Below are 25564 nucleotides of genomic sequence, written 5' to 3'. Positions count from 1 at the left end.
GGATTGGGGGTTGGGGACATTAGTAAAGAATTGTGTTACACCAGGGGAAAAAAGCCATTCACATGCAGGGATTGTACGCCACAGATTTATTGGATAAGTACAGGCTTCAGCTCTTTGCCGGGACATCACTCATGACATGAGGTGCAGCTTATGCCACCAAAAAGGTTCACCATGTGATTTACTTTTACAAGATCAAGAATTTTCTCTTCTTTTTTTCTTCTTTACAGATAGTCAGTAATGAACTAAACAGGTAACATCTTGACTATGAGGGGTTCAAACCAGTGAACTGGTAACATCTCTTGGAGGAGCGTATGTTACAAAAACAGTTTTGGGGGAAAAAAAGGCACCACGCTGCATGTTTAACTAGTTCCAGAACATTTAGGTCAGCACCATACTGGAAACAGAGCTCTGGGCTTAAGGTTTAGGACAGAAAATTGAGGGCAATCTGAAATGTGAAAACACCAATTCCCATTCCTCAGCAGGATGTGGGCTGCATCTCTCTGCCTGCGCTATAGAGTTGACGTCATCTCTCAGGCCCTGAGCGAGCCAACAGCAACCAGAGCAAAGCTGTGATCATCTCAGCTGACAGTGTGAGAGCAACCAAACTACAGAGCAGAAGATGCAAAAGCCCCAGAACCAATTGTCTAAGGCAGGGATGATTGTGATCAACAACCCCCCTTCTCTACTGGAGATAAACACCCGGTCGGCCTGCGTGCCAGTCTCCCCTTGTCCCTGGGCTCTGGATTTCACGCCTCATTTAAAAAAAGGCATCATCTACATTCTTCAGAGATGTGATTTATCGATTGGCTGGTTACTGTGGTCTGTGCTGCTGTTTTTGCCAAGTCTAAAATGGGTGAGGGAATGGCGGAACTACATAGTTGTATGAAAGTATGTGCTTCTGTCAGTACGAAACAGCTACATCAGTTTTTTTCAGAGGCAGGGTCCAGGTGTAAGTTTAAAACAACACAATATTGTTGCCATGGTTCTCATAGGAGGGTCAGTTCTACTCATGTGGCCCAGTGTTCATCCAGTGGAAGTAAAAGAACACGCTTGACTTACGTAGATCTCGTTGTGGTCAAAGCGGTTCCTCAGGTTCTCGAGGAATGAGTCTTCAGACAGGGGTTCTAGGAGGACCATGTCGCCAACCCCGATCATGTTGTCTAGAAGTGACGTTTTCACCTCCATGTTGGCTGCTGGTGTGTCCCCCCCTGGACAGAAGGAAGAGATACACACATACATTGTAAATACACAAAATCATTCAAAAATCCATTTAGAAAAGGGACTGAAGTGAAGAGTTTGAACAGTAGTCGTGCTCTAGAGCAATGTTGTGTTGGTATCGTGGATGCACTCATGAGCACATGTGCAAGCACTCAAGTGGTGCGAGTTACAAGCAGACCTAACAAATGCTTTAAAGTCTTTTTTAAATAAGCTTAGCAAATGTACTAATTCATTGGAGGTCAAACCATATACAATGTGTTTTGTTGAACAATTATTCAATGAATGCACCACTTTATTGTACCTATATTTTGCCCATTATTTCAGGTTTGTTGTCCATTAATTGTGGAGGTCTCCATCAGTTTTTCAAGGAGGTATTCTCTGATCAGAAAATATACAGTTCTAAACTTAGCCCCGGGCAAATAAACTCTGGCGTGGACATGTTTGTACAGCAGGGGAGGAGCGGGGCCTTTTTGTGATTGGCTATCCGGCCTTGTTCTCCTGTGGCATGTGAGAATGTCCCATAGGCAATTACATAACTTCGGAACTTTGCCCTTGACCTCTTTGGAGTGTCCGCTCCGTTGAAATCCCCTCCCATTTTCAGGGCAGGGTTCAACATAACTTTTTTTTCCTACTGGCCCGCCGGGCCAGTGGATCTGAGTTTTACTGGCCCCTTGTATATTTTCACTGGCCCTGCACACACTTTTTTTTTCTTCATAATTTAGTGTCAATAATTATAATACCTGTATTAGAAAAATAAAGAAAGATAACCAGATCTAAAGGGAATATCTATACTGTAACAGTATAGATATTCCCTTTAGATTTGGTTATTTTTATTTTAGTTAATTATATGAAATGTTGATATTGCTCATACACATAATATAAAACCAGGCAAACATATTGAATTAGAAGCCTACAACTGAAAGTATGTTGAAAGAGTCGGCCAGTATTTTAAAGTCCAGTAGTTTGATTTTATGATTTTTGATTGTTTTTATTCTTGAATTTGGGCAGTTTAATGAATAGTTCACCTGCAGAAGTCATGTTCAAAATAAAATAAAAATAAGAGATGAAGGTCTGATCATTCTTTGTGGTGTGGTAGGCTGTTTTTATTACTTTCTCTATATGCATTAGGGATGTGAATGTGTCGACCGAATGACCGGTTTTCCACTTGCGCTCAAGTTGACTTTAAAAATAGAATAGAAATACGAAAATCAGGGGGTTATGCCGTTTTTTTAATGGGATATTTCACCGTGTATGTGAGTTCACGTCTGGTCGTGAGCGCGCTGCAGGAGTGTCACTTCTCCATGAAGTGTCAGCTTCACATAAGAGTCCGGTGTGGGACCATTTTTTCAAACTATTGATAAAAAACAATGCAGTGCAAAATATGCAGCATAAGTTAAACGCTCGTCTGAGACTATGACGTTAAATCACCTTAGAAACACACAATGCGTTCGTCCGATCACAGCAGCGTTTCACCGTGTGATCTCGCCAGCGAGTGAGCCGCCGCGCAGATGAACTGTGGTTTGTGGCTAAAATAATAACCGGGGATATTCTCCCCGTTAGCGATTTCAATGGGAAAGACTTCCGCGATTTGATTGAATGTCTCGAGCCTGAAAACACAGTGCCAAACTGCGCGACTATAGGAACTGTACAGTGAGCGGAGTCCCTCCGTTCGTTTCTGTCTACAACCGACACAATCACCGGAGACGCATTCACAGCGTTTAAATAACGCCTCTCATTTGTATTACCATTGGGGCTTGTATGCAAATACTGTAACATTACGGTGGCAGATAAAGGAAAAGCGCAGTTATCACTTTCTGCACCTCAACCTCTGCTGTGGGAAGAAAGAAAGGGGGCAAAGCAAGTCGATTGATTTGTCGACTCGCAGGCGGACGGTAGGCAGCTCTGCCAACGGAGCGAGAGTGCACCCGCTTCTTGCTCCACCTGTCAAAACGCCCACGCATCGGTTGTCCATTAAAAAATATATTTAATATTAGGTTTATTATATTGAGTCTTAAATAAACACTGCTTTCATTACGACTCTCAACGCGCATTTCAATGAACCATGATAGTCTACAAAAAAGGTAGTCTACAAAAAGATACTGAACTGTGATTGGCCAGTCACTGGCCCGGGCGGGACAGTGACTGGCCAATCAACTTGCCCTGCATATGATTTTACTGGCCCCGGGCCATCGGGCTATACGTTATGTCGAACCCTGCAGGGCTTCTTATAAATCAAAGAAAACAGTAAAACAGCCTCTTAGCTGCTTTTTTCCCCCTCCATCTCTGCTGGCTTGTTGCAGCAATATAATATTTTTTCGGCTGGCAAAGGAATCGGGGCTGGAGGGCACCGTGACAAAGACACTGCTGGGAATGGCAGTTTTTGGGTCCCGCTTTGCCTCCCATCTCCTTTGGAACAGTAATCCCAACGCTATAGGGCTGGAGATAAAAGAGGGGCCTGGGCTACATTCAGGGCCTTGATACAGGGCTTTGCTGTACCAAAAAAAACCAATGGCTGCTGTTGTGACAGACGGATGAGGCCATGCGCTCATGTATTGTTCAGTGCTCTCTTAGTACAGAAGTATTTTTCTTTGCATTTAAAACCAGACACAGACAGGCTGGTTACAGAATGCAAATATGGCAAATCTACATATTCATAAACGCACTGTGATGTTTTAGATATGATATTCAATAAATAAAGCAGTGATGTGAGAGGGAATTAACTGAAGCCCTCTATTTAGCTTAAGTCTGACACTGAAAAAGGACTTTCTGCAAAGAGTAACGTCAAACTTGTTTGTATCTGGTGATCAGACAGATGTGGCAAGTTCATGTTAGGGGATGTTACATGATGATCAGATAGCAATACAGTATGTGATCTAGAACAGTTGGACCGCCAAACAGGATGACTTAAAGCTCCAACCTTGCAGCACAAAACCATTTCTTTGCCTCCCCTATCGGCATCCAATCAATACTCAGCCAAAAAAGTAGCCGAAGCATAACATTCCTGAAAAGATGAATCTCCTGTATAGACTTCTACTTTACTTTTCCCCCTGAGCTTTCCTGTACACCTGCGGGGCACAAACTTATTGGCCCATAAAGAAGTGTACGGCTCTTAGTGGGAGGCAGGTGAGACTCAAGTTTCGAAAAAACCATTCAGTCACACGTGAAAACAAATCCTCTGAAAAAGGTGGGCAGAGAAGGATTGGGGGGAAAAAATGCTCAAAAGTGTAGTTCTTTTTTGCAATTATAAAACTTTAAAAAGGCCTCCAATGGAGTAAAGACACAAACAGTACAAAGCAGACATATGATCACATGGCACTGTGTAGGGAAGTCTACCTTGTGCCCCATGTTCCGGTCTGATGGCACTGTGCCAACACATTCCCAGTGACGGCTCATGTCTGCCAGCTGCGACAGGGCTTTAAATAAAGTTACAGCTTTTTAAACTCACTGATTATTTCCTGGTAGGGAAGGAAACATCCTTCACCTGCTCTGGGATCCTGCACCATATGTTAGATGTCCTTAGGGATTCATTAGTCTGCTGCCTAGTTACATCTCCACAGGGTCTCTGTTACTCTCAACAGCCTGGGTGATACCTTTGAACTGATGAACTAAGTAATAGTCAGGAGGATTTGGATCCGAACATATCGTATGTGATTACAAGGGCTGACCCTGAATAGTCGACGATTCGGTGGAGAGTCCAAATCGATTGCTAATCTCACAGTGGGTTGGAAAGAGAAGCCAATGCCGCAATTGAGAATATGAATCAATAAGCAGAAAAAAAAACACAATTATACTATAGTTGACATGTGCAAAAATTCAACCAATCGGCTAGTGAATACACTAAAAGTCAAAGACATTGAATGGTCCTGAATCCAGAGCATCACATAATGACTGAGCCTGGCACAATCAAAACCAATTACAACTAAGTAGTTAACAATCTACTGATGTGCTTCACTCCGTTAAACACAATGACAGTGCTGAATCTATAGTCTCTCGCTAAGGACACACAGGAGTTCAGAAAAGGACATGGCAGACTCATCTGTGAAAACACATGCTGGAGCCTCTCTGGGGCCTATGACCAACAACACATAGTGTCTGCAGCCTGGATATCCTCAGCTCCTCTGCTGTTTGTTAACCCACTACCCCACATTTTGGGAGCTGGCTTCTAGGCAGCCATGGCAGTGACACAATCCCATCCCATTGATAGGAATTGCTGCCTGCTGCTAATGGTTGTTCCGAATTTCAAAAGGAGGAGAGAAAAAGCTGACAGCCTTGATTAATGCCAGGGGATTAGCATCAGGGACTGCTAGAAAGATGAGGACTATGACCAGGCTATGTTGGTAAAAACACTTTGTTTTGTGGTTTGCCTGAAGGATAAGAAATTCCACTTAAAAGTTTAGATTTTTATTTTATTTAATACACCCATTCTAAATCAGTCTGAATAAAAGCCAGCCTTCTGTGAACCTGTGGCAACTTACTTTTAGAAACTGGGTTAGCAGTGTTCCGCTTTATCAATCTCGATTGATTAAATCTCTTTGATGCGTGTTTTAGGAAGTATGCATCACATGGGCCCACATGGTTTATCTGCTATTAATCTCAAATCTAAATCTCATGAATCAGCAGTGTAGCCAAACTGATGGGTCAGACCCCTGGTCTCACTGCCTGCGCTCTCCAGAAGCTGGAGACTGGCACAGTGCCTGGGGGCGACAGATGGGAGTGGTTTACACATCATTTAAGTTTGGCACGTTAAAATGCTGACCTAATGGACCAAAAATATTGGATTGCCCTCTATCAGCAATATAAATTCATAGTAATACCTGCCGCTGGCACTAAGCACCAACCATACCCCCATTGGTGTCACGCATCGCATGCCTGCAAATAGGGCACACCTTGAATGTCAGGAGAAGGGCACTAGGTTAGACACAGTTTTTGATCAAGAACAAGTCACAGAATTACATTCTAAAGTGGAATTTGATCTATAATTCCCAAAGATTAAAGTGCTGCATTTAGAAGGGGCAGAGTTGTTCATCGAGAAATAAAACACGGTTGAGAGGTTTTATCCTTCAAAGTCTAATAGTGATGGCGTGGGCTGGATTCTGGGATTGCAATGCATGTCTCCACCAGAAATATAATATTATGAGACATGCTCTGCCTCCTGGCCATGACATTGACCTAGATTTTCCAGCCGGGTCAAGCGACAAGGAAAAACATGAAAAACACCATTAAATGTGCATGTATTATTTAAAGGCCCTGGGCCACGTGTTCCTCTCTGTTCTTTAGCAAAGAAAAAATATGACTCAACCAAAAGTAAAACAGCCACACGGGCACAAAACATGAAAAGAAAAACAAATACAAGCCGAGCCATTAAAACAGCTGCTACTGGCTAGGATGCTCTGTTAACAATAAAGAAGCACCATTTCCAAATGGTCAATATTTTTTTACGACGCTAAACAAAGCAAGCGTGCGGCCTGCAATGACATTAGGTCTGTGAGGCAGTTAAATGCACATGGCGTGCGTGGGCTGCAATGAGAGATGATTGGTGTCATTCTACCTTGGGGGAGCGATTGTTTGAGAAGACCATAGCGTCTAAGTGCAAACAAATTATAATAAAAATCTATTACACAGCAGAAAATTCCCTCCGCAGAACAAGCCGGCCTTGTCATGGGGGCAGGAGAGTCACAACATGGCAGGCTGCTGGCAGTGACATAGATTAAAGCCCTCCCTCACGGAGCAGCAGAGGGGGCATGGGCCTGTGCCAGAGAGCAGCTACTGTAGGCAGAGGTTTACAGCTGCTGCCTGAGAAAGTGACCTGGCATTCAGAGTCATCGACGTAGCTCCAGGTGTGTAGGTGTGTGTGTGTGTGTCTGGCGCCCAACCAAACTGGCATCTGCTCCACTTGCAAACCACCAAAAAGATTTGAACATGCTGAAAACACTATTGACACTGGCACCTAATGACATTTGGACCATTTCTGTTCTCTTGTCAAAAGTGAACACAACACATTAGTGAGGCCCATTGAGTTGTCATGACACAACAACCATGCAGTCTGGTTAAATATAAACCTGCAACCCAAACAAACAGTGCGCTTTATTTACATTACAGCTCAAACAGCAGGGAGACAACAAGGCTGGGTAGATTGGCAAAACATGAGCCTAAGGCAGACATGCAAAATGACAAAGCCTCCCATAATTAATCCACTAAGCATACAAAACCTACATTGTTGACTAGTGTGTTAGCTTCAAAAAGGCCCTGATACAATATTTGGTTTGTTTATAATAGCTCCTTATGAGCAATCGGATCTACTTGATAACAAAATAATCTGCAAAGTCAGAAAATATCACATGCTAGATTTGTTGTTATAATTAAAATGGGCGGTGCTTACAAGACGGTGACACATTAAATCAGGTTTTTAGCTAGCCTGGAAATCCTGACCCTGATATCTTGAACGATAGAGGGTCTGGCGACGATCAATAGTAATTTCCAACTCTAGGGGCGGCTCCTACTCGTGCATTTCAAATGCCACTGCACGCAGTTGGGTAGCACTACAACCAATCAGAGCGATGCACAAGTGACGTAAGCCCCGTTCGTTTAGCGAACAGCTGTTAAACTGTTCAATTAAACGTTTGCCGTTGTCGGTCGGCAAAACAGAACATTCCACTTACTTGCTAGTGAAAGCTATGAGTCCCGTCTTCCAATTCGTTAAGGGTCGAGGCCAAAGCAGTCTCAAACTCACACAACATATCCGCAGCCATCTTTGATGTTTACTATCACAGCTTCGACGTCGCATGCACGTCACTGTCGTCATCCGGTTACGTCCTCCCCAGAGCACCATATAAAGGGCTCTGGCGCGCCCATATTAGATAGAACCAATTGAAACGTTATACCAGATTTCTGGTAGTCTTGATAAGCTTCAACGGAGCGTCTCCAGACCAACACGCGCAGCAAATTTAATTTGCCAGCGCCTAGTGGCAGGTCTGGGAATGCCAGGCTAGTTTTTAGCAACATTCAAAGCCAAATGTCGCGATCAAGGCCTTTTTCTCAGCGGACATTTTGACTTGTAAATGCCTGATCACATGATTTCAGCTTGCTTTATGAAAACAGCCGGCAGCTAACTTTGAACAAGGTGACTTTTTCCACACTCCAAATGGCAATGTGAGGACTGGAGTTTTACAATCAAGCCTATGGACTTGCCTTTGAGCATATCAATCACACCCGTTTCCATTCCGACCATCGGCAAGCAGATAAATGCGCATAGGGGAATCCTATCCTGCACGTGTACAACTTTTCCCTGCATTACAGCCCATTAATGCACTCAAAATGTTCCCCAGACCGCTCTGAGTTGTCTGCGCAACAGGCAGTCAAACACTTAGACTGGCTTGGTTCCCCATAAGTGAATGGAGAAAACAGCTGTGCCAGACTCAAAGCAATAGTGAGCTGAATGAATATGTACAGTGTTATTGCTCTAGCTCCACGGGGAGACAAAGAACGTAGAGTTAAAGGAGGTAGTTGAAGCAGTTGAGAGAATTGGGTGGAAAATGCTGAGTCAAAACTGCACAATGGGGAAAGTTCTCTTTTAGGATAGTGAACTTGTTGACCATCTGGGATTTTTTTGTAAGGGTGTGTAACGATACATCATTGGCGAAAGATCGAACCATATAAATCATATTTGAGTTGTTCTTGTGTGAGTTAAAGTAAATGCTTGTGTTAAATGATATTGTCTCATAGATCAAAGCCCCTCAAATTGAATCGATCAAAATTGCATCACAGCAGACTTTGCGATATCTGCAAATATTGTCTGAAACGATCTCATATCGTATCTTGCTGAAACCTGCGGTTTACACTCCTACTTTTTACCCGTCTCAACTCCAAAGTAGCATAAAGTAACATGACAATATACACAAGAGCTGAAGCACTGAATTGGAAATGTGACCATGTACCACGTTGACTCAACATCATTGCAAATGAGGGTCACCCCTCAATGGATCTCTCGAGTATAGATACACGTTAAATATAACCATACATACAAAATATTTTTTTAAAGTATCATTCAGGGGACTTTTGATGCTTCAATAAATCCTCCTGTAAGAGAGGCTATTCCCCTCCTGCTAAAGCTCATTCATGGTCGGGGCAGTGAGTGGAGCTACACTTGTGTGTGTGCCCCCCGTCTATCTGTGTTAATGCAGGGCTAAACACAGGACGCACGCCTCACTACCCTAAGCTGCACGGGCAGACTAATGCAAACACCATCCATCACCATGGCACAGGCTGGGGGACTTTGGTCCTGTTTACACACACACACACAGCATGAGACCACGGCATCACGCCCAACACTGTGCATGAATGGGCTCTTGGCACATTTATAATAAAAAAAAAGTACAAATAAAAACACTGAAGCAACTGAAAGCAGGCGGGCCAACAAGCTCACACTGAGAAGAGCTGCTGGAGTGGACACACACACACACACACACACACACACACACACACACACACACACACACACACAGTAGTTACTTTATTTCTTTCCAGCAGCTCTGAAGTCTTATCCAGCACTACCTTTCACTACACAGTATTCTTACATCACTGTCTGTTTGATGAGTGCCGGTAAGAAAAGTTCCCATCTGGTTTCCCCTCAATAAAGGACCGGGGCCAACAGATGCGGGACAGAGGCTACATGTGGAACACCACAAAGACAGGGACACAATTTATGTCCACAATGGAAAAACTGCAGGATTTTAAAGTAGAACCAAGCAGTCCTGCATCAAACACATATAACTTTGAAGCCTAATAAGACTGTGAGCATGTCACATTTTCCACAGAATTCATGTTTTGAAATCATAAAATCAGTTATTATTGCCCCTCGAACACTTCAGATGAATATTCCCTACACTCCAGTGTATGGAAATACTCAGTTTGGAATACACTTCTTCCTGCATAAGGGAGAGAGAGTGAACCTCAAACTTCTGTTTAGACTGAGTTGATCAGCAGTGTTTGCAGGCCTTGACACACATTGGAAAACATATACCAAGAGTTACATGTGTTTAAAGGCACTTTAATACCTCTAAAATACATGCATGTGTATAGATTTGGCGGCACTCAATTGTGTTGAGCAGCACAAGCCTCCTATGGTATCTATAATGATCCAGTCTGTTTAACGATGTAGGGTGATGCAGCTGTTTCCTACATCTACAAGGTTTCCTTCCCATGAGGGCATGCCTCTCTCCTTGTTTTAGCTTCTCAGGCAGGACCCCAGCAGAGAGCAAAGCAGTTCAAACCCCTCTGACAAGAAGCAACTTTGAGATTGTTTCTCAGAGGAAATGAACTTTTCTTTTTTCTTCATTCGTGAAGTTCACGCCTGCACTTTATTCCAGTCCAGACATGGACATCTCTTTAAACCTACTGGAGGGCTAACCCACCTTCTGTCAGCTTTTTTATTTCCACTTTTAAAGCTGACGTCCATCTTTTCTCTGAAGTAGCATAATGTACATGGACTTAGGTCTACTGAACACACTTGTCATAGATCATGGTTAGGCTTACTGTACACACTTATCTCCTACCTAGATCATAGTTAACATAATGCAAGGATCCCAAAGTTCATTGTTTTCCATTTACCCCCCCCCCCCCCCCCCTTCACAGGCTTGACGAACACGCTGAATAAGACACACTTTGGTAAACATGAACTCTGATGAGTTGACACATCTGCGTTGCAACGCGTTGCCTCTCTCTGGATCACAAAGACGGTGATTAAAGCCGCAGAGGCAATTAGCGTCCACACTTCTTCTCACTGACGCTGCTCAATGAGCCGAGGTTTGGATTAAGAATAAAGAGACTAAAGCTGCGAAACCAAACTCGGGCACACGCCGTCATGTCAGAGGCAGATAAGACTACTTGTTTCTAAAGTTTTATCCTCGAACTGTATTCGTGCACAATGAAAAATGAAGATAGGCCATAGCCTATGTCAAGAAAAGAAAAATCCCAACCCCCCCCCCCCCCCCTCTTCTCTTCCTCTTCCAGTGTGAGGAGGAATGAATGAGCTGGGAAGCAGAAGATGCAAAGAAAGAACATGCAAACTTTACTTTAGAAAGAAAAGTTGCGGCGGGATTACCAAACGTGAGCCACGCTTTGACAAACTACATTTCCAGCACCCATATGCGATAACAGAAGAAGTCAAACTTGCCTCTTTATCTCCGGGTAAGAGTTGCTCCCTTCTCGTCTCCCCCCTAAAATAAATCCACTCCACGGACACACAAAAAAAAGTAGGACCCCTTCAAATTGTTAAGTGAAGCCCTTTAGTGGAGCTCTGGTCCGCTGCGCTGGAAGGGGCTGAGCGTGCTCATCTGAACGGAACTGGAGATGGACTGGAGAGTGCAGGGTCCACCGTCCGCCGGGCGTAGGGAGTGGCTGGATCGGAGCGGCGTCGCTTGCTGGGCTGGTCCAGCGTCCTATAATCACCTCCAGCGATGGAAGGGAGGAGGTGGGGCTGTGATGCCTTCACGTGTTGTCGGATATTCAGTTGTTACAATTTTTATTTTGTCCACATGAAAAATACTCTTTTTTGAATCCCACTGTGATTATGCAACATGTTATGTTATCAAACAACTCCAAAGAACATGAGAAAATGGGCTATTTTAAATGGTGTGTTCCAAACCCAACAGTTTTATTTAGCCTATGTATTTATTTTTTGTAGGCTAGGCTATCGACTTTAGGCTATGTTAATTTTTTTTTGATTAGTTAGGCCTTTTTGAATGTGTAAATATTAATAATAGCACATTTAAACGATAAAGCTTAAATCCTACGTGCGGTGTGTGTAGATGCAGCCGACATGGTTTGAAGAACTGGCTGGGATCAGAACCTAAATTTACGCGGTGAATGGTAACGCATCATCAAAGTTTTCCCTTCATCCCTCATCCCACAGACAGACGCGGCGTCCACCCGACAGCACAACACCCCCCTCCTGTGTCTTAATGATAGATAGCAACGACTTGTTGACCCATTGTTTAATGACACTGACTCTGGGTCAGTTTGGAGAGGCTAAAAGCGTATTCTTTTTACGTCTGGAAAACTCTTATAGGCCTACCATTTATTTAATTTGTTTTTGGGGTGCACAGGCGGCCTATTCCATTTAATTATTTTACTACCCATTTGGCTGAGTAGGCCTAAAGAAAATGACTTTCAACTGAACATGGTTGTTAGGCTACAAAGATTTGCCGTTACATAGCCTAAGCTAATTCACTAGCCTACATTTTTATAAAATAAAGTGCATCGCCTGCTTGATTTGCTTGTACCACCGTTATTTCGCACCGACAGTTTGTTCTCACTTTTTTTTAACCAGTATGGGACGGTGCTCTCCAAACCATGGAAGAAAGCAATCTCCCACACACGTGTGGTAATGATCCACACAGTGGAGATTGAGGATATCAGTACGCATGCGCCGATGCGTCAGCTATTTCCTCTTTCCCTGCTGCTACCGATTGTGTTGGGGAGTCCAGTGTGGTATTTGTTTTTATTTCACGGACGTTTTTGCTCCTAAAGAAGATTTCGGTGAGTCGATGTTTACTTTTTGTATCGTGTTATTGAGCGGTGGTCGTGTATGTCGGCTAACTGTGCCGGCAAAAGTAAAGGACACTGAAGCTGACAGTTAGCTAACATTACATAACGTTAGCTCGTGAAGGCAGACAGTTACAAAGGAAATTCTAACGTCGCCGTTTGCGCTGTAGTATTGTCAGACCTCACCATGGCAATATTATCTTAAATATGTCGCTTTGCCTCAACAAACGTTATGTCGTTTTGATAGATACGCGCTATAATAGTGAACAAAGCGTCCAAGACTACGGCTGTGGTCTAGCCCATGGCCCTAGCTAGCCTTAGCCCATGCGTTAACTGCCAATAATGTTAGCATGAGTATATTACCCCCTCCCTCCCCTCTATGCCACGCAAAGAAGCAATGGCGGTTGCTATAGCTAGCTGTGTGATCATACTGTACATCACATTGCATCAACTGTGCTAACTCAAGTGTTTCCCCGTGTGATTCCATTTGGATTGTTTGATTGATGCCACATTTAATTTTCTTTTGCTTTTTTTCTGTACAATAAATTGAAAGAGCCATACTTAAATTAATGGAGATTCATTTTCTTTTATGTGTCCTACTCCTTATTCCCCTCTCCCCCTCTTTGTCTTCCAGAGTGTCTTTTATGAGTAATCAAAAGCAGCAGAAGCCTACGCTTACAGGCCAGCGTTTCAAAACTCGCAAAAGAGGTGAGAAAGTGGGAAGGCATCACACGCTGTCTGCGCACGCTACAATTAAAGATATCATGTTTGGACTAGTCTTGTCAAATACACAGGTCTCCATCGTGTCCCCTGAAGAACACGTGCTGCTTGATTTCCTTTTCTTTTCCCAAGCTTGTCATAGTGCTCACCATTTTCTCCAGCACCTTAACCTGCTATCAGCCACAGATACTGAAAACAGGGCCTATTATGTGTTCACTGACAAGCATTTTAATTTAACACATTTTAATTGCATACAAAAGATAAGTATGAATAACACCGTTTTCTCTCTCAATGTCAAGTAATTAGCTTCACACAGTTACCTAAAAAAGAACGAGTTGGCCTAATAATATATATATATATATATATTTTAACAATTTTTTTTCCAACAGATGAGAAGGAGAGGTTTGACCCGACCCATTTTCAGGAAAGCATCGTACAAGGCTTGAACCAAACTGGCACTGATTTGGAAGCTGTGGCAAAGTTCCTTGATGCCTCTGGTGCCAAGCTTGACTACAGACGCTATGCTGAGACCCTCTTCGACATCCTGGTGGCTGGCGGAATGCTGGGTGAGAGGCGTGACTGACTTTTGCAAAAAAAAACATTTAAGAAAAGTACCTGTATGGCCTGAAAATACCCCCCACCCCCCCAAAAAAAAAAAAAACAATTAGATTTAATATCTGTCATCTGATTAAAAGCACAGAGCAACACTTGTATATTCCCCATTCAGATTGATGTAACTGTATTAGGGATGGGCACAAGAAGTGTTCCAAAATAAAAGGGAGTTCTTGTTTGTTATATCAGTCGGTCACCATTGCAAATAAAAACGGCAGCAAATATGATAAATAATATTATTTAAATGAATAATACTCACCAAGCAGCAGAAACGCTTCTAAATCTGTCTTGAGTAACGCGCCCCACACACATCCTGCGTCTACCTCTGGAGCGCGTCGCGTTACCTTACTGCTGCCGCTCTCGGACTTTTCTCGGACACACATGCAACGTCTCAGCAGCTGCTGCTGCAGCGCTGCTTCTAAAAGCCCTATCTTTCTACATAGAGTTTTCATAGATAATTCCCATTAAAAATGAAGTTCTTTCATGTCATCTATGATGCATATGATTTATATTGAGTCTGGACAGTAATCCGTGCGCCCCATTGTCATTTTTTTTCTTTTTTTTGCCATATTTTCGCTTGTTGGAAGTTTTATTTTGAAGGGGACACACCAGGAAATGGTGAAACTACAGCGAAAGATGCCAGTATGAAGTCAATGCGACTCTCAGCATAGTATTTCAAAAATCACTTTACTGATTTATACGGGAGAGAGAGAGGGGGGGTGCAGGGTTCAACATAACTTTTTTTTCCTACTGGCCCGCCGGGCCAGTGGATCTGAGTTTTACTGGCCCCTTGTATATTTTCACTGGCCCTGCACAGACTTTTTTTTTCTTCATAATTTAGTGTCAATAATTATAATACCTGTATTAGAAAAATAAAGAAAGATAACCAGATCTAAAGGGAATATCTATACTGTAACAGTATAGATATTCCCTTTAGATTTGGTTATTTTTATTTTAGTTAATTATATGAAATGTTGATATTGCTCATACACATAATATAAAACCAGGCAAACATATTGAATTAGAAGCCTACAACTGAAAGTATGTTGAAAGAGTCGGCCAGTATTTTAAAGTCCATTAGTTTGATTTTATGATTTTTGATTGTTTTTATTCTTGAATTTGGGCAGTTTAATGAATAGTTCACCTGCAGAAGTCATGTTCAAACATTAAAAAAAAATAAGAGATGAAGGTCTGATCATTCTTTGTGGTGTGGTAGGCTGTTTTTTACTTTCTCTATATGCATTAGGGATGTGAATGTGTCGACCGAATGACCGGTTTTCCACTTGCGCTCAAGTTGACTTTAAAAATAGAATAGAAATACGAAAATCAGTGGGTTATGCCGTTTTTTTAATGGGATATTTCACCGTGTATGTGAGTTCACGTCTGGTCGTGAGCGCGCTGCAGGAGTGTCACTTCTCCATGAAGTGTCAGCTTCACATTAAGAGTCCGGTGTGGGACCATTTTTTCAAACTATTGATAAAAAACAATGCAGTGCAAAATATGCAGCATAAGTTAAACGCTCGTCTGAGACTATGACGTTAAATCACCTTAGAAACACACAATGCGTTCGTCCGATCACAGCAGCGTTTCACCGTGTGATCTCGCCAGCGAGTGAGCCGCCGCGCAGATGAACTGTGGTTTGTGGCTAAAATAATAACCGGGGATATTCTCCCCGTTAGCGATTTCAATGGGAAAGACTTCCGCGATTTTATTGAATGTCTCGAGCCTGAAAACACAGTGCCAAACTGCGCGACTGTAGGAACTGTACAGTGAGCGGAGTCCCTCCGTTCGTTTCTGTCTACAACCGACACAATCACCGGAGACGCATTCACAGCGTTTAAATAACGCCTCTCATTTGTATTACCATTGGGACTTGTATGCAAATACTGTAACATTACGGTGGCAGATAAAGGAAAAGCGCAGTTATCACTTTCTGCACCTCAACCTCTGCTGTGGGAAGAAAGAAAGGGGGCAAAGCAAGTCGATTGATTTGTCGACTCGCAGGCGGACGGTAGGCAGCTCTGCCAACGGAGCGAGAGTGCACCCGCTTCTTGCTCCACCTGTCAAAACGCCCACGCATCGGTTGTCCACTGGCCTTTCATTAAAAAATATATTTTATATTAGGTTTATTATATTGAGTCTTAAATAAACACTGCTTTCATTACGACTCTCAACGCGCATTTCAATGAACCATGATAGTCTACAAAAAAGGTAGTCTACAAAAAGATACTGAACTGTGATTGGCCAGTCACTGGCCCGGGCGGGACAGTGACTGGCCAATCAACTTGCCCTGCATATGATTTTACTGGCCCCGGGCCATCGGGCTATACGTTATGTCGAACCCTGGGGTGTGGTCGGGGAAGAAGAAGGCCGTAGACACAGAGCAACGGAAAACTGTTGCGCTCATCATGATCTTTTTTATTTCTTCACTATATTGGATCTCTATATGTGTCATTTATCCAAAAATGAAATGCCAGAACTAATTGAAAATTAGATTTTAAATCCCTCGGATTTTGATTGCACAATTAAATCGTGAAATAAAGGGATTATTCGCGTATACGACTGAGGGATGTTTTATTTTGAAATAAACACACCGGGTAAACGTGTAACTAGAGTGAATGCTGCTGGTATGACTGTCAGCAGAGTAGTTCTCTATCAGTTTAAGCACAGAGACGCGAGAGAGACGCGCTGCTCTCAGAAAAAAATAGGCGAGCCTCCTGAGGTGAAGGGGAGCGTCGCTGCAGACGTGCCTCCGACGCGCCTCAGCAGTGCGTCTGAGGTTGGATGTGTGCTCGCTCTACGTTGATTTCACAGTCTGTGACCAAAAGTCAGACGCAGACGCGAGGTAGAGGTAGGATGTGTGTGGGGCGCGTAATGCTCAGTCCGTGTCCTTGACTAATTACTCATTAACAAAATTGCAATCAACTGTAGAACAGCCCTTGAAAAAACAGCCCATACTTGCACTTATATTCTTCACAACTAGCCAATGTCCATGTGTGAGAACGCAATCTGTTTAAGATCAGTGACAGTGCACTTTATTTTGTTAAATCTACTTTCTTCCTGTTGTGTTTTTAAAATACAATATAGGGCCCACACTCTTAACAAAACTTCATTGCCCTTGTTCACCAATCGAGTTTATTTGAAACGAGGACTACTGGAAGAATCTATCACTCAGGCCCATCCCTAAACTGTACACACACAAAAGTAGATCAATTTACTGAAAGAATGGCGTACAAGACTCACAAAATGACACAAATGGTGTTTGTTTTTCAGCCCCAGGAGGCACCTTGTCAGACGAGGTGACCAGCACAGAGTTCTGCCTCTTCAAAGCACAAGAGGACATGGAGACCATGCAGGCGTATGCACAGGTAAAAGCCATTACATCCCTGCTCAATTTTCACTTTTATCAAAGCGGAAGTTCATATTTAAAAATGTTCATGTGTACAAATAATGAAAGGCGTTTTGTGTTACCTTTTTTTTTTTTTATAGGTCTTTAACAAGCTCATCAGGCGTTACAAATATTTGGAGAAAGGGTTCGAGGAGGAGATCAAAAAGGTTTGTCTTTTGCTTGAGGCTTCTGTATGGGAACACATAGCATCCTGCCAGGGTCAGGCTACTGAATTGGAACTCAAACTGAACTCAATTTGTATTTCTTTTTTTTTTAAATGGTGAATGTGTGTCTTATGCCACTCATCTAACAGGATTGTGTGTGTGTTTTCTCTTTGGCAGCTTCTGCTGTTCCTCAAGGGCTTCACTGAGTCAGAGCGCAACAAGCTGGCCATGCTAACGGGGATCCTGCTGGCCAAAAGCAATATCTCTGCCGGCATCCTCATCAGCCTCTACAACGAGAACCTGGTCAAAGAAGGTACCTGCTATCTGTGCCCCGTAGGCATGCCTAGCTGTGTTGTTTCACAATCACTTGAACTGAGATAAGGTCATTAGAGCTGAAGAGAAGTGGGGAAACATCCCTTACTAAAACATTCATCTTGAAAAACTATATTTTCTTTATTGTTACAAACACTATCCTCTCTTGCTCTCGTTTTCTTCTCCTTCTGATTCGCAACACCTGTTTGTTTTTTCTTTTAATTGGGTAGCTTCTTGTCTCGCCTTTTCCCGATGATTGGCGAGGGGAAGTGATGATCATACCTTGACAAGTTATTAGTCCATAAGTAGCAGAGGGCTGAGAAATCATGGCAGCAGAAGCACTAACCAGATACTACCCCAGGAACCGTTCATTGATCAGCAGATATTTGGATGTAAGCAGTGAAATCTGCATGTATCCGCAACTGGGCATCCCACTATTTTCCATCCCAAATTAGGTGCAGACTGTGCAAATATCGGTTAAAAAAAAAAATAAGAATATAGAAAAACAATGTATGTATTTTGGCTTGTTAATTAGACACCTAGAAGTCCCTGCAACACTCCAGTAATCGAATCAGTCTTCTGCAATTCCACAGATGAGAGCATTTGAAATCATTGACTCATTGAATTAAACATTTGGAAAAATCTCCATAAACCATTGTCCACTATTGTCACAAATGCATTATTAATAGAAAGCTCTGCAAACTGACAAGTTACCCACAACATGCTAGTGCCAACAAAAGGCAACCAATCAAAGCATAATTTAACCAATACTATATTTTTGAGGCCAACACACACACACACATGTTTTTGTTAATCATGGCAAATCCAAATGATGTTGTAGCCTACTGTTAATACAGAGGAAAAAAATCAACTAAACATAGGCTACCACACCATGATTGACATTAAATTCATTCATTTCTGGTCACGTTTTGCCAGAAAACTGCAGACGTTTGTGTCCTCCCATGCTCTGAACAAAGCAGACAACGTTGCTACGACAACTGCCGCCCGCGACACACATCTGGCCACTTGCAGGTCTAAACGCTGCTGCACATCTCCATTGTGCCCAGTAGGCTACAGATCCTGGGTGGGATATATTGGGTGGTTCATTCTGCGCATGCGTTAATTGCGTACAAAAAAATGAATGCATTAATTCCAGAAATATATCGCCCTGCGTTAACGTGTTTAATTTTGACAGCCCTAATAATTAAATAAATACATTTTTCTTGTGGACCAAATGTAACTCAGAAACTTAAAAAAACATTTATGATCATATCCTTGGCTTTTCTGTACTGCAACTTCTTGTCACTTAAAGGCCTACTTTACCGGTTTGAATATGAAGGTGTATTGAATTCTGAGATCCTATGTAGTATAAATGTGCAAAGAAAATTAAAATCGGTTCATCCTAGCCTGAGAAAAGGCAGTGTTTTTTTTAACCCTATATTTCTCTCTCGTGACATCACAGAAAGAGAAATATAGGGTTAAAAAAAAACGTACTTTGTAAATATTACTGTGATGTCACAGTAAAAGACATCACAGTAATATTTACAAAGTAAGTTTTGTCACGAGAAAGAGAAATATAGGGTTAAAAAAAACACTCTTTCTGCCTTTTCTCAGGCTAGGATGAACCGATTTCATTTTTTTCGCACATTTATACTACATAGGATCTCAGAATTCAATACACCTTCATATTCAAACCGGTGAAGTAGGCCTTTAAAGGCCAACATGCGCCGATACCAATGCATCTGCAGTAAACATAAATTGCTTTTTCTGGCATCCTTTAAAGACAATTGTTGAACTGCACCAATACTTGAACTGACATATGATGGCTTTATGCTTGTATGAGAGGAGGTATTAAGTTAAAATTGTGCATTAGAAAGGCAAAAAGATCCAGCAATATGGAAATATCAAATAAAGTAGGGTTATATTTGTACAGATATGTTCTAATGGTGTTTTTTATATTGTCTGAAAGAAGATTCCACTGAAGCCTTGCGTTGACCTAGCGTTGTCAGCCTATTGCTTTTTGCTTGATGATAATGATCGCCATCTGCTTTAATGCATTGGATATAGCTAGATATTAAAGTTGGCTGCATGATTAATATACCTGTGGTCCAAACTAAATTATAAACCTGTCTGATTGCATCCTGTGGAGTTGTTTACCAGTGTATTACTCAGGCCTAACTTTATCCTGGCAGGTCTGTCAGCAACAGCTGACTCCTATTCTTCTGCATTTGCTCAGGTGTTTCGGCATGCTTTGCTGTAAAACTCTTCAAATCCTGGCTTTCTGAGAAGGACTTAGCCTCTGTGACTTCCAGTCTACGAAAAGTCGGCATGGACAGCAGGCTCATGGTAAGAATGACAACTCAAATACAAAGCATTTCCGAGGTTAACCGTCATCTTACTGACTGGGCTCATTTTGACCCTGGAGGTAAACTTCTTGTCATATCTCACAGGTGCTTTCAATTCAGTTTATTTAAGAAGGGGACGGTGCAAATTAATAAAATGCATGATACATGGGTTAAAAATGCCAGAATTAGAAAAGGCTATTTTTCGGTAGTCTGTGTCTGTAGTGCCCCGCTTTACTCTTGACAAAATGTTCTTGACTTTAGGGGGTGCCCTTGGCTCAGTTGGTAGGGCGTCCCCACCCCCCACCCCCCATGGGCCTCGGCCAGCAGCCGACCCGGGTTTGATTCCAGCCTGTGGTCGTTCTCTGCATGTCACTCCCCTCTCTGCCCCATTTCAACTCTCTTTACACTATCAATAAAGCATAAAAATGCCAAAAAAATAATTTCATTCACTTTACATTATTAACAAATTGGAAGTTTATTAGTTATTTGATTTAAATGTATTCAGTCTTTATATTGACAGGGGCTCATACTGAGACTAGGGTCGTTCTCTACTTCATCAAAAAAATATATTTTGGAAGTATGAAAGATGGCAGGTTAATTATTATTCTATATTGGGATCAACATATAAATAAGATACAAATAAAATGTGCACTGTGGACCCATGTTGGTAGTCCATGTATGTAAAATAGGTTGGCATGATGAGGGTTAAGGTTCAGTAGTCTGTCTAAATAAGATTGTTTGAATGGAGGAAAAGTTATTAGCTATAATGGCAGCCAGTATTTGGGCAAGTAATGAACAAATGCTTGTTGACAGCTGAAGAAGGCTTGTCCGTACAGCTCTGCCTTAATATTCTAATGCACTGTCATTTTTCAGGAGCTGTTCCCTGCCAACAAGCGCAGTTGTGAGCACTTCTCCAAGTACTTTACAGACGCCGGGCTCAAGGAGCTGGCCGACTTTGCCAGAAACCAGCAGTCCATCGGTGCTCGCAAGGAGCTGCACAAAGAGATTCAGGAGCTGATGTCTCGTGGGGACCCGCAGAAAGATGTGAGCCTTGTTGATTGTCTGCTCACGTTCCATTAAAGGAAAACTTCACCCATACAGAACCGGCGTTCTATCATTACAAAATCACTGTTATAATATAATGAATGAGGTTTTTCTTCCCTTCGCCCAGCTGTCCTGTTAATCCTAACCCTACATTTTCCCATGTGTGATGTCACACATGGGAAAATGTAGGGTGAGACAGTGAGACCATAAAACACTCTTTCTTCCTTTACTCAGGCTAAGGTGAACCGATTTCTAAAATGTTTGCACATTTTCACTACATAGGATCTCAGAGTTCAATACACCTTCATATTTCCACTGGTGAAGTAGTTCCTTAACTGAGCCCTTGTTGTGTACCACTTCATCAAGCCTAAATCTTCACACTGCGTTCATCTTAACCCCTGTCTCCTTTTTGTCACAACTCCTTCCAGAGAAAGAATGTAGAGAATTAATGACGGGTTGCTGAAATCCACTCAACCCTGAACATATTTATTTGCTCATGCAGGCCTCTTTCATACCTATGACCCGAGCAGGATTTGATAAGCAATTTAGCCTAAGCATAATTCTGCTGGCTGGGGGTTTGCCCGCTTTCACCATTAATGTGTTCCATGTCTGTGTCCTTCAGATCATAATCTACATCCGGGAGGAAATCCAGAAGAACAACATCTCTGAGCAGGCCATGATAGGAATCATCTGGTCCAGTGTGATGAGCTCTGTGGAGTGGAACAAGAAGGAGGAGCTGGTCACTGAACAAGCCATCAAACTCTTAAAGGTGACACAGCTGTGTATTGCTCTTTGTTCACAGACACCGCGGCGGCCATTTAAAAAGCTCTTGAAAACCAGAAAATTAAATAAAAATATAAATAGTAAAATGTAAAAAATCAATATTATTTCGAGGTTGGGAGACTTTTATTTTTCAGGTGTTGACCTTTATTTGACAGATGACGGTTTCTAGTATAGAGTGTAAATGTGTGGAGAGAGAGAGAGAGGGGGGGGGGGATAATGTGTATTTAAAGTCCGCGGGTCTGATCTGAACCCGTGAGAACCTGTGACCACTGAGCTGAGGACGGAGCCTATATGGAACACACTCTACCCACTACACCACCCAAGTGCCCCCGACGTTGGCTGTCTCAATAAGCTTTCACAAAAATCTGATTGAAAAGTTATGTTCATAAATTATATAAATCTTATTTATTTTTACTGTCTAGTCCAGACACTAGACCAATTGACAGGACTGTATAGGTATGGCCATATCAAAAGGTCTCCATGGCAAAGCCATTTTTTTTTAAAGAACTTTAAAGGTTCAGTAAGCAACATTTTTATTTTAGCTAATTTACTGTCAGTGACTGTAGTTAGCAGTCCTCTCCCTCATCCCTACGTCACCACATTAATGCACTGCGGTCTTCAAGCAGTGAGCCATCTATTGTCATCTCAGATCCCTAAGTGCAATAAAAATTGATTTAAAAAAAAAAAGGGCTGTCAAGCGATTAAAAAAATGAATCTAATTACAAGCTCTGATTAATTAATCTAAATGAATCGCATACTTAAATGACACTTTTCTGCCTGTTTATAAACAGCTGTAGACTATCCTACAGTTTGTCTCTCTTTTTCTCTCCTCTCTTTTTCTAGTTAAAACCACAAAAAAAACAGCAGGCTAAATGAGGACTGTCTATCTCCAAAACAGACAGCGCTGCACTGCCACAGCTGCGCATAGCACCGACTCATTCGCCATCGTACTACTCTAAACCAAAAATGTTGAGGCACGCACGCACACACACACACACGCGCAGCTAGCAAACGAAAGTGAGACACAGAGGAAGATTGAGAGATACTTGAGTTTTGAACCTACATGGTTGGCGCCCACTAAATGAATAATTCACAGACACTGCGGAGAATAAAATAAGCTGTCTTCTTACCTTCATGCTTATTTGCCCGAAACATCCCATAACACATCCATAGAGACCTCGGCCCCTTTGCCCTGCTTCTTTCTTTACTGTTTAATCCCATGCGGGCTGTGTCCGCCAGCTGCGCTCTTGTCTCACCCCTTTTGCACCGGGTCAAAGGGCAATAGAGAAGTGCGATTAATCTGCGTTAATTTTTCTGTGATTAATTAATCTAAATTAACGCGTTAATTTGACAGCCCTAAAAAAACATCAAAACATACTTTTGGAAGGAATTTTACCTGCTCCGCCATTGTCGGCTCATGCACATTCACCACTCTGTCGCCGTGCCCATTTGTAGCGTTCTCTCTTCTGATTGGATAAACGGTTGTGGTATACCAGAAAAGTTTCTTGTAAGATTTGGCAAACTTCAATGATACTATCTTCTTGGATTTGGGTTTATAAGGGCTTCAAAGGAGAAGATAATAGATAAACTAACTGAAAGCCATTCCACTGGCAAAGTTATCTGAAAAATAACCTTCAGGCTTTTTCTGTTCTCCTCCAACCCCTTAAATGAATCTCAGCCATTTCTCTCCAAGTCTAACCCCAGCTTTGTGTTTGATGTTTTCAGCAATACAGCCCGCTGTTGAAGGCTTTTACCTCCCAGGGCCTCTCTGAGCTGACTCTCATAGTGAAGATCCAGGAGTACTGTTACGACAACATCCACTTCATGAATTCCTTCCAGAAGATTGTTGTCCTGCTCTACAAAGGTAGGTTATTCATGTCTAGATACCTTTTCCCCATCCGTCTTGTGTAAAAAGTGCATTTTCTATTGGGAAGCTATGTAGACATGTGACTGCTGCCAGATGGCCAGAGATTACAGCCAAAAGTTTGTCTTGATTGATGTCGCTAGGCACCTGCCTGTGTCATTTGTTTTTCAAGCACCTGGGGATGCAGCTATGCTGTTGGTGTTGTGATTGAATAACTTGTCTTACCCTTATCTTTTTTTATTTTTTTTAAGCCGATGTTTTGAGTGAGGAGGCCATTCTAAAGTGGTACAATGAAGCCCACATTGCCAAGGGGAAGAGCGTTTTCCTTGAACAGATGAAAAAGTTTGTTGAATGGCTCAAGAACGCAGAGGAAGGTAAGCGCCACACAGTTCCAAAGCCCATTTGCCTGTCTGTTGTCAGCCTGTGTTTTTAGTTCCACCTCCCACGGCCGCAGGTTGCCATGGTGTTGGTTTGACTTGGTAATGGCTGTAACTGATGTATCCAATGCAGGGTTTTTTCTTTTGGTCCCACTTCTAAGTTGAAATAATGCTGATTTTGAAGATCAGTGTGCTCACAAATCTTTTCTTTTTTCAGAGTCCGAGTCTGAGGAAGAGGAGGCAGACTGAGGACCTATTGCTACCAACTACCATGTTTTTTTTTTTTTTTTTTACATTAACATGGCATCAGATGCAGTAGAAGGATTCGTAAAGAAGTCGTCTATATTTAAGTTTTTTTTCCCCCTTCTGTATCCTACCTCCTCATATCTAGTTCAACTGTAATGTAAGGGCTTTAATATTGTTTCTACTTTTGACATGTTTCTGTCTAAATCAATACTTTATAGCCATTCAGCAGCCACTCACAGTGCCACATTTAGCTAAATCGACCGGAACCCCTATCTTGTAACAAAGGGTGACTTTTTTTCTTTTGGGTACAAATAGTTTCTTAAAAAAAAAATAAGCCAGTTTGGATGCATACTTCTCACTTGTATTAAGTCATGGAACTCCTATTGGCCAGAGGTCCATCTGTGTGGCTATGATATCTTGGTCCTTTGGAATGCAAATAGTTGTTGTAGCCTCATTTCACATTTCTGCTAACATGCTAATTATGTGACAACCTTTAAATAGTTTGTAAGTTGTGTCTCCATTATTGGTGATGGAGATGCGCCATTACAAACAGCAATGGTGATGGTTGCTATGCCCAATTAACTTTAATAGTTCTATACATCTTATGTAACAGAACCATGCTAGCATTGTAGTTCCACCCCCCCCCCCCCCTCTTTATCATACAGTTTGAATTTTTAAAATAAAAGGAAATGAATGGTTTTCATGGCTACTGTGTTTACTGTTAAATATAGACACATCAATTATCATGGAGTGATTGTGCTTGGGAGAAAAGTTGTGCTGTGACACAGATCAACCTGTGTTGCCATTCAAACATCCATGGGTAGATCTCCTCCTGCTTCTAATCAAGTAATCGGGACAGGCAGTCAAAGCATGCGTGACCTGAGGTGCAAACAACCATCTCACTTCCACTTTAAATGGTAATTATGGCCCAGTCAAGCATGCAGAAATGA

General features: G+C 42.2%; 2 protein-coding genes across 4 annotated transcripts in view; one reads left to right on the top strand and one right to left on the bottom strand.

Moving 5' to 3' along the window:
* Nucleotides 1-11628, bottom strand: part of myo1b (myosin IB) — a 71940-nt gene extending 60312 nt beyond the window's left edge. For 2 of the 3 annotated variants that reach the window (XM_080038619.1, XM_080038620.1), the window contains exons 1-2: nt 11390-11628; nt 1060-1208 (exon numbers count right to left, since the gene is read on the bottom strand). In XM_080038619.1, the coding sequence (XP_079894745.1) occupies nt 1060-1185 (126 nt within the window). In that variant the 5' untranslated portion in view covers nt 1186-1208; nt 11390-11628. Of the gene's footprint in view, nt 1-1059; nt 1209-11389 lie in introns of those variants that run through there. The other variant, XM_080038621.1, reaches the window with a different exon arrangement.
* Nucleotides 11629-12624: 996 nt separating this feature from the next.
* Nucleotides 12625-25313, top strand: LOC307259015 (eIF5-mimic protein 2-A-like). Its single transcript, XM_080038729.1, has 12 exons — nt 12625-12753; nt 13394-13467; nt 13869-14045; nt 17365-17459; nt 17581-17646; nt 17821-17956; nt 20192-20301; nt 21174-21344; nt 21967-22113; nt 23853-23991; nt 24243-24365; nt 24586-25313. Exons 2-12 carry the CDS (start codon nt 13404-13406, stop codon nt 24615-24617), a joined length of 1260 nt encoding a protein of 419 aa, XP_079894855.1. The 5' UTR covers nt 12625-12753; nt 13394-13403; the 3' UTR covers nt 24618-25313.
* Nucleotides 25314-25564: the final 251 nt, after the last annotated feature.

The sequence above is a fragment of the Ammodytes marinus genome (genome assembly GCF_949987685.1).
Source record: "Ammodytes marinus genome assembly, chromosome: 12".
Classification (NCBI taxonomy): domain Eukaryota; kingdom Metazoa; phylum Chordata; class Actinopteri; order Uranoscopiformes; family Ammodytidae; genus Ammodytes; species Ammodytes marinus.
This window is presented reverse-complemented; position numbering and strand designations above follow the sequence as displayed.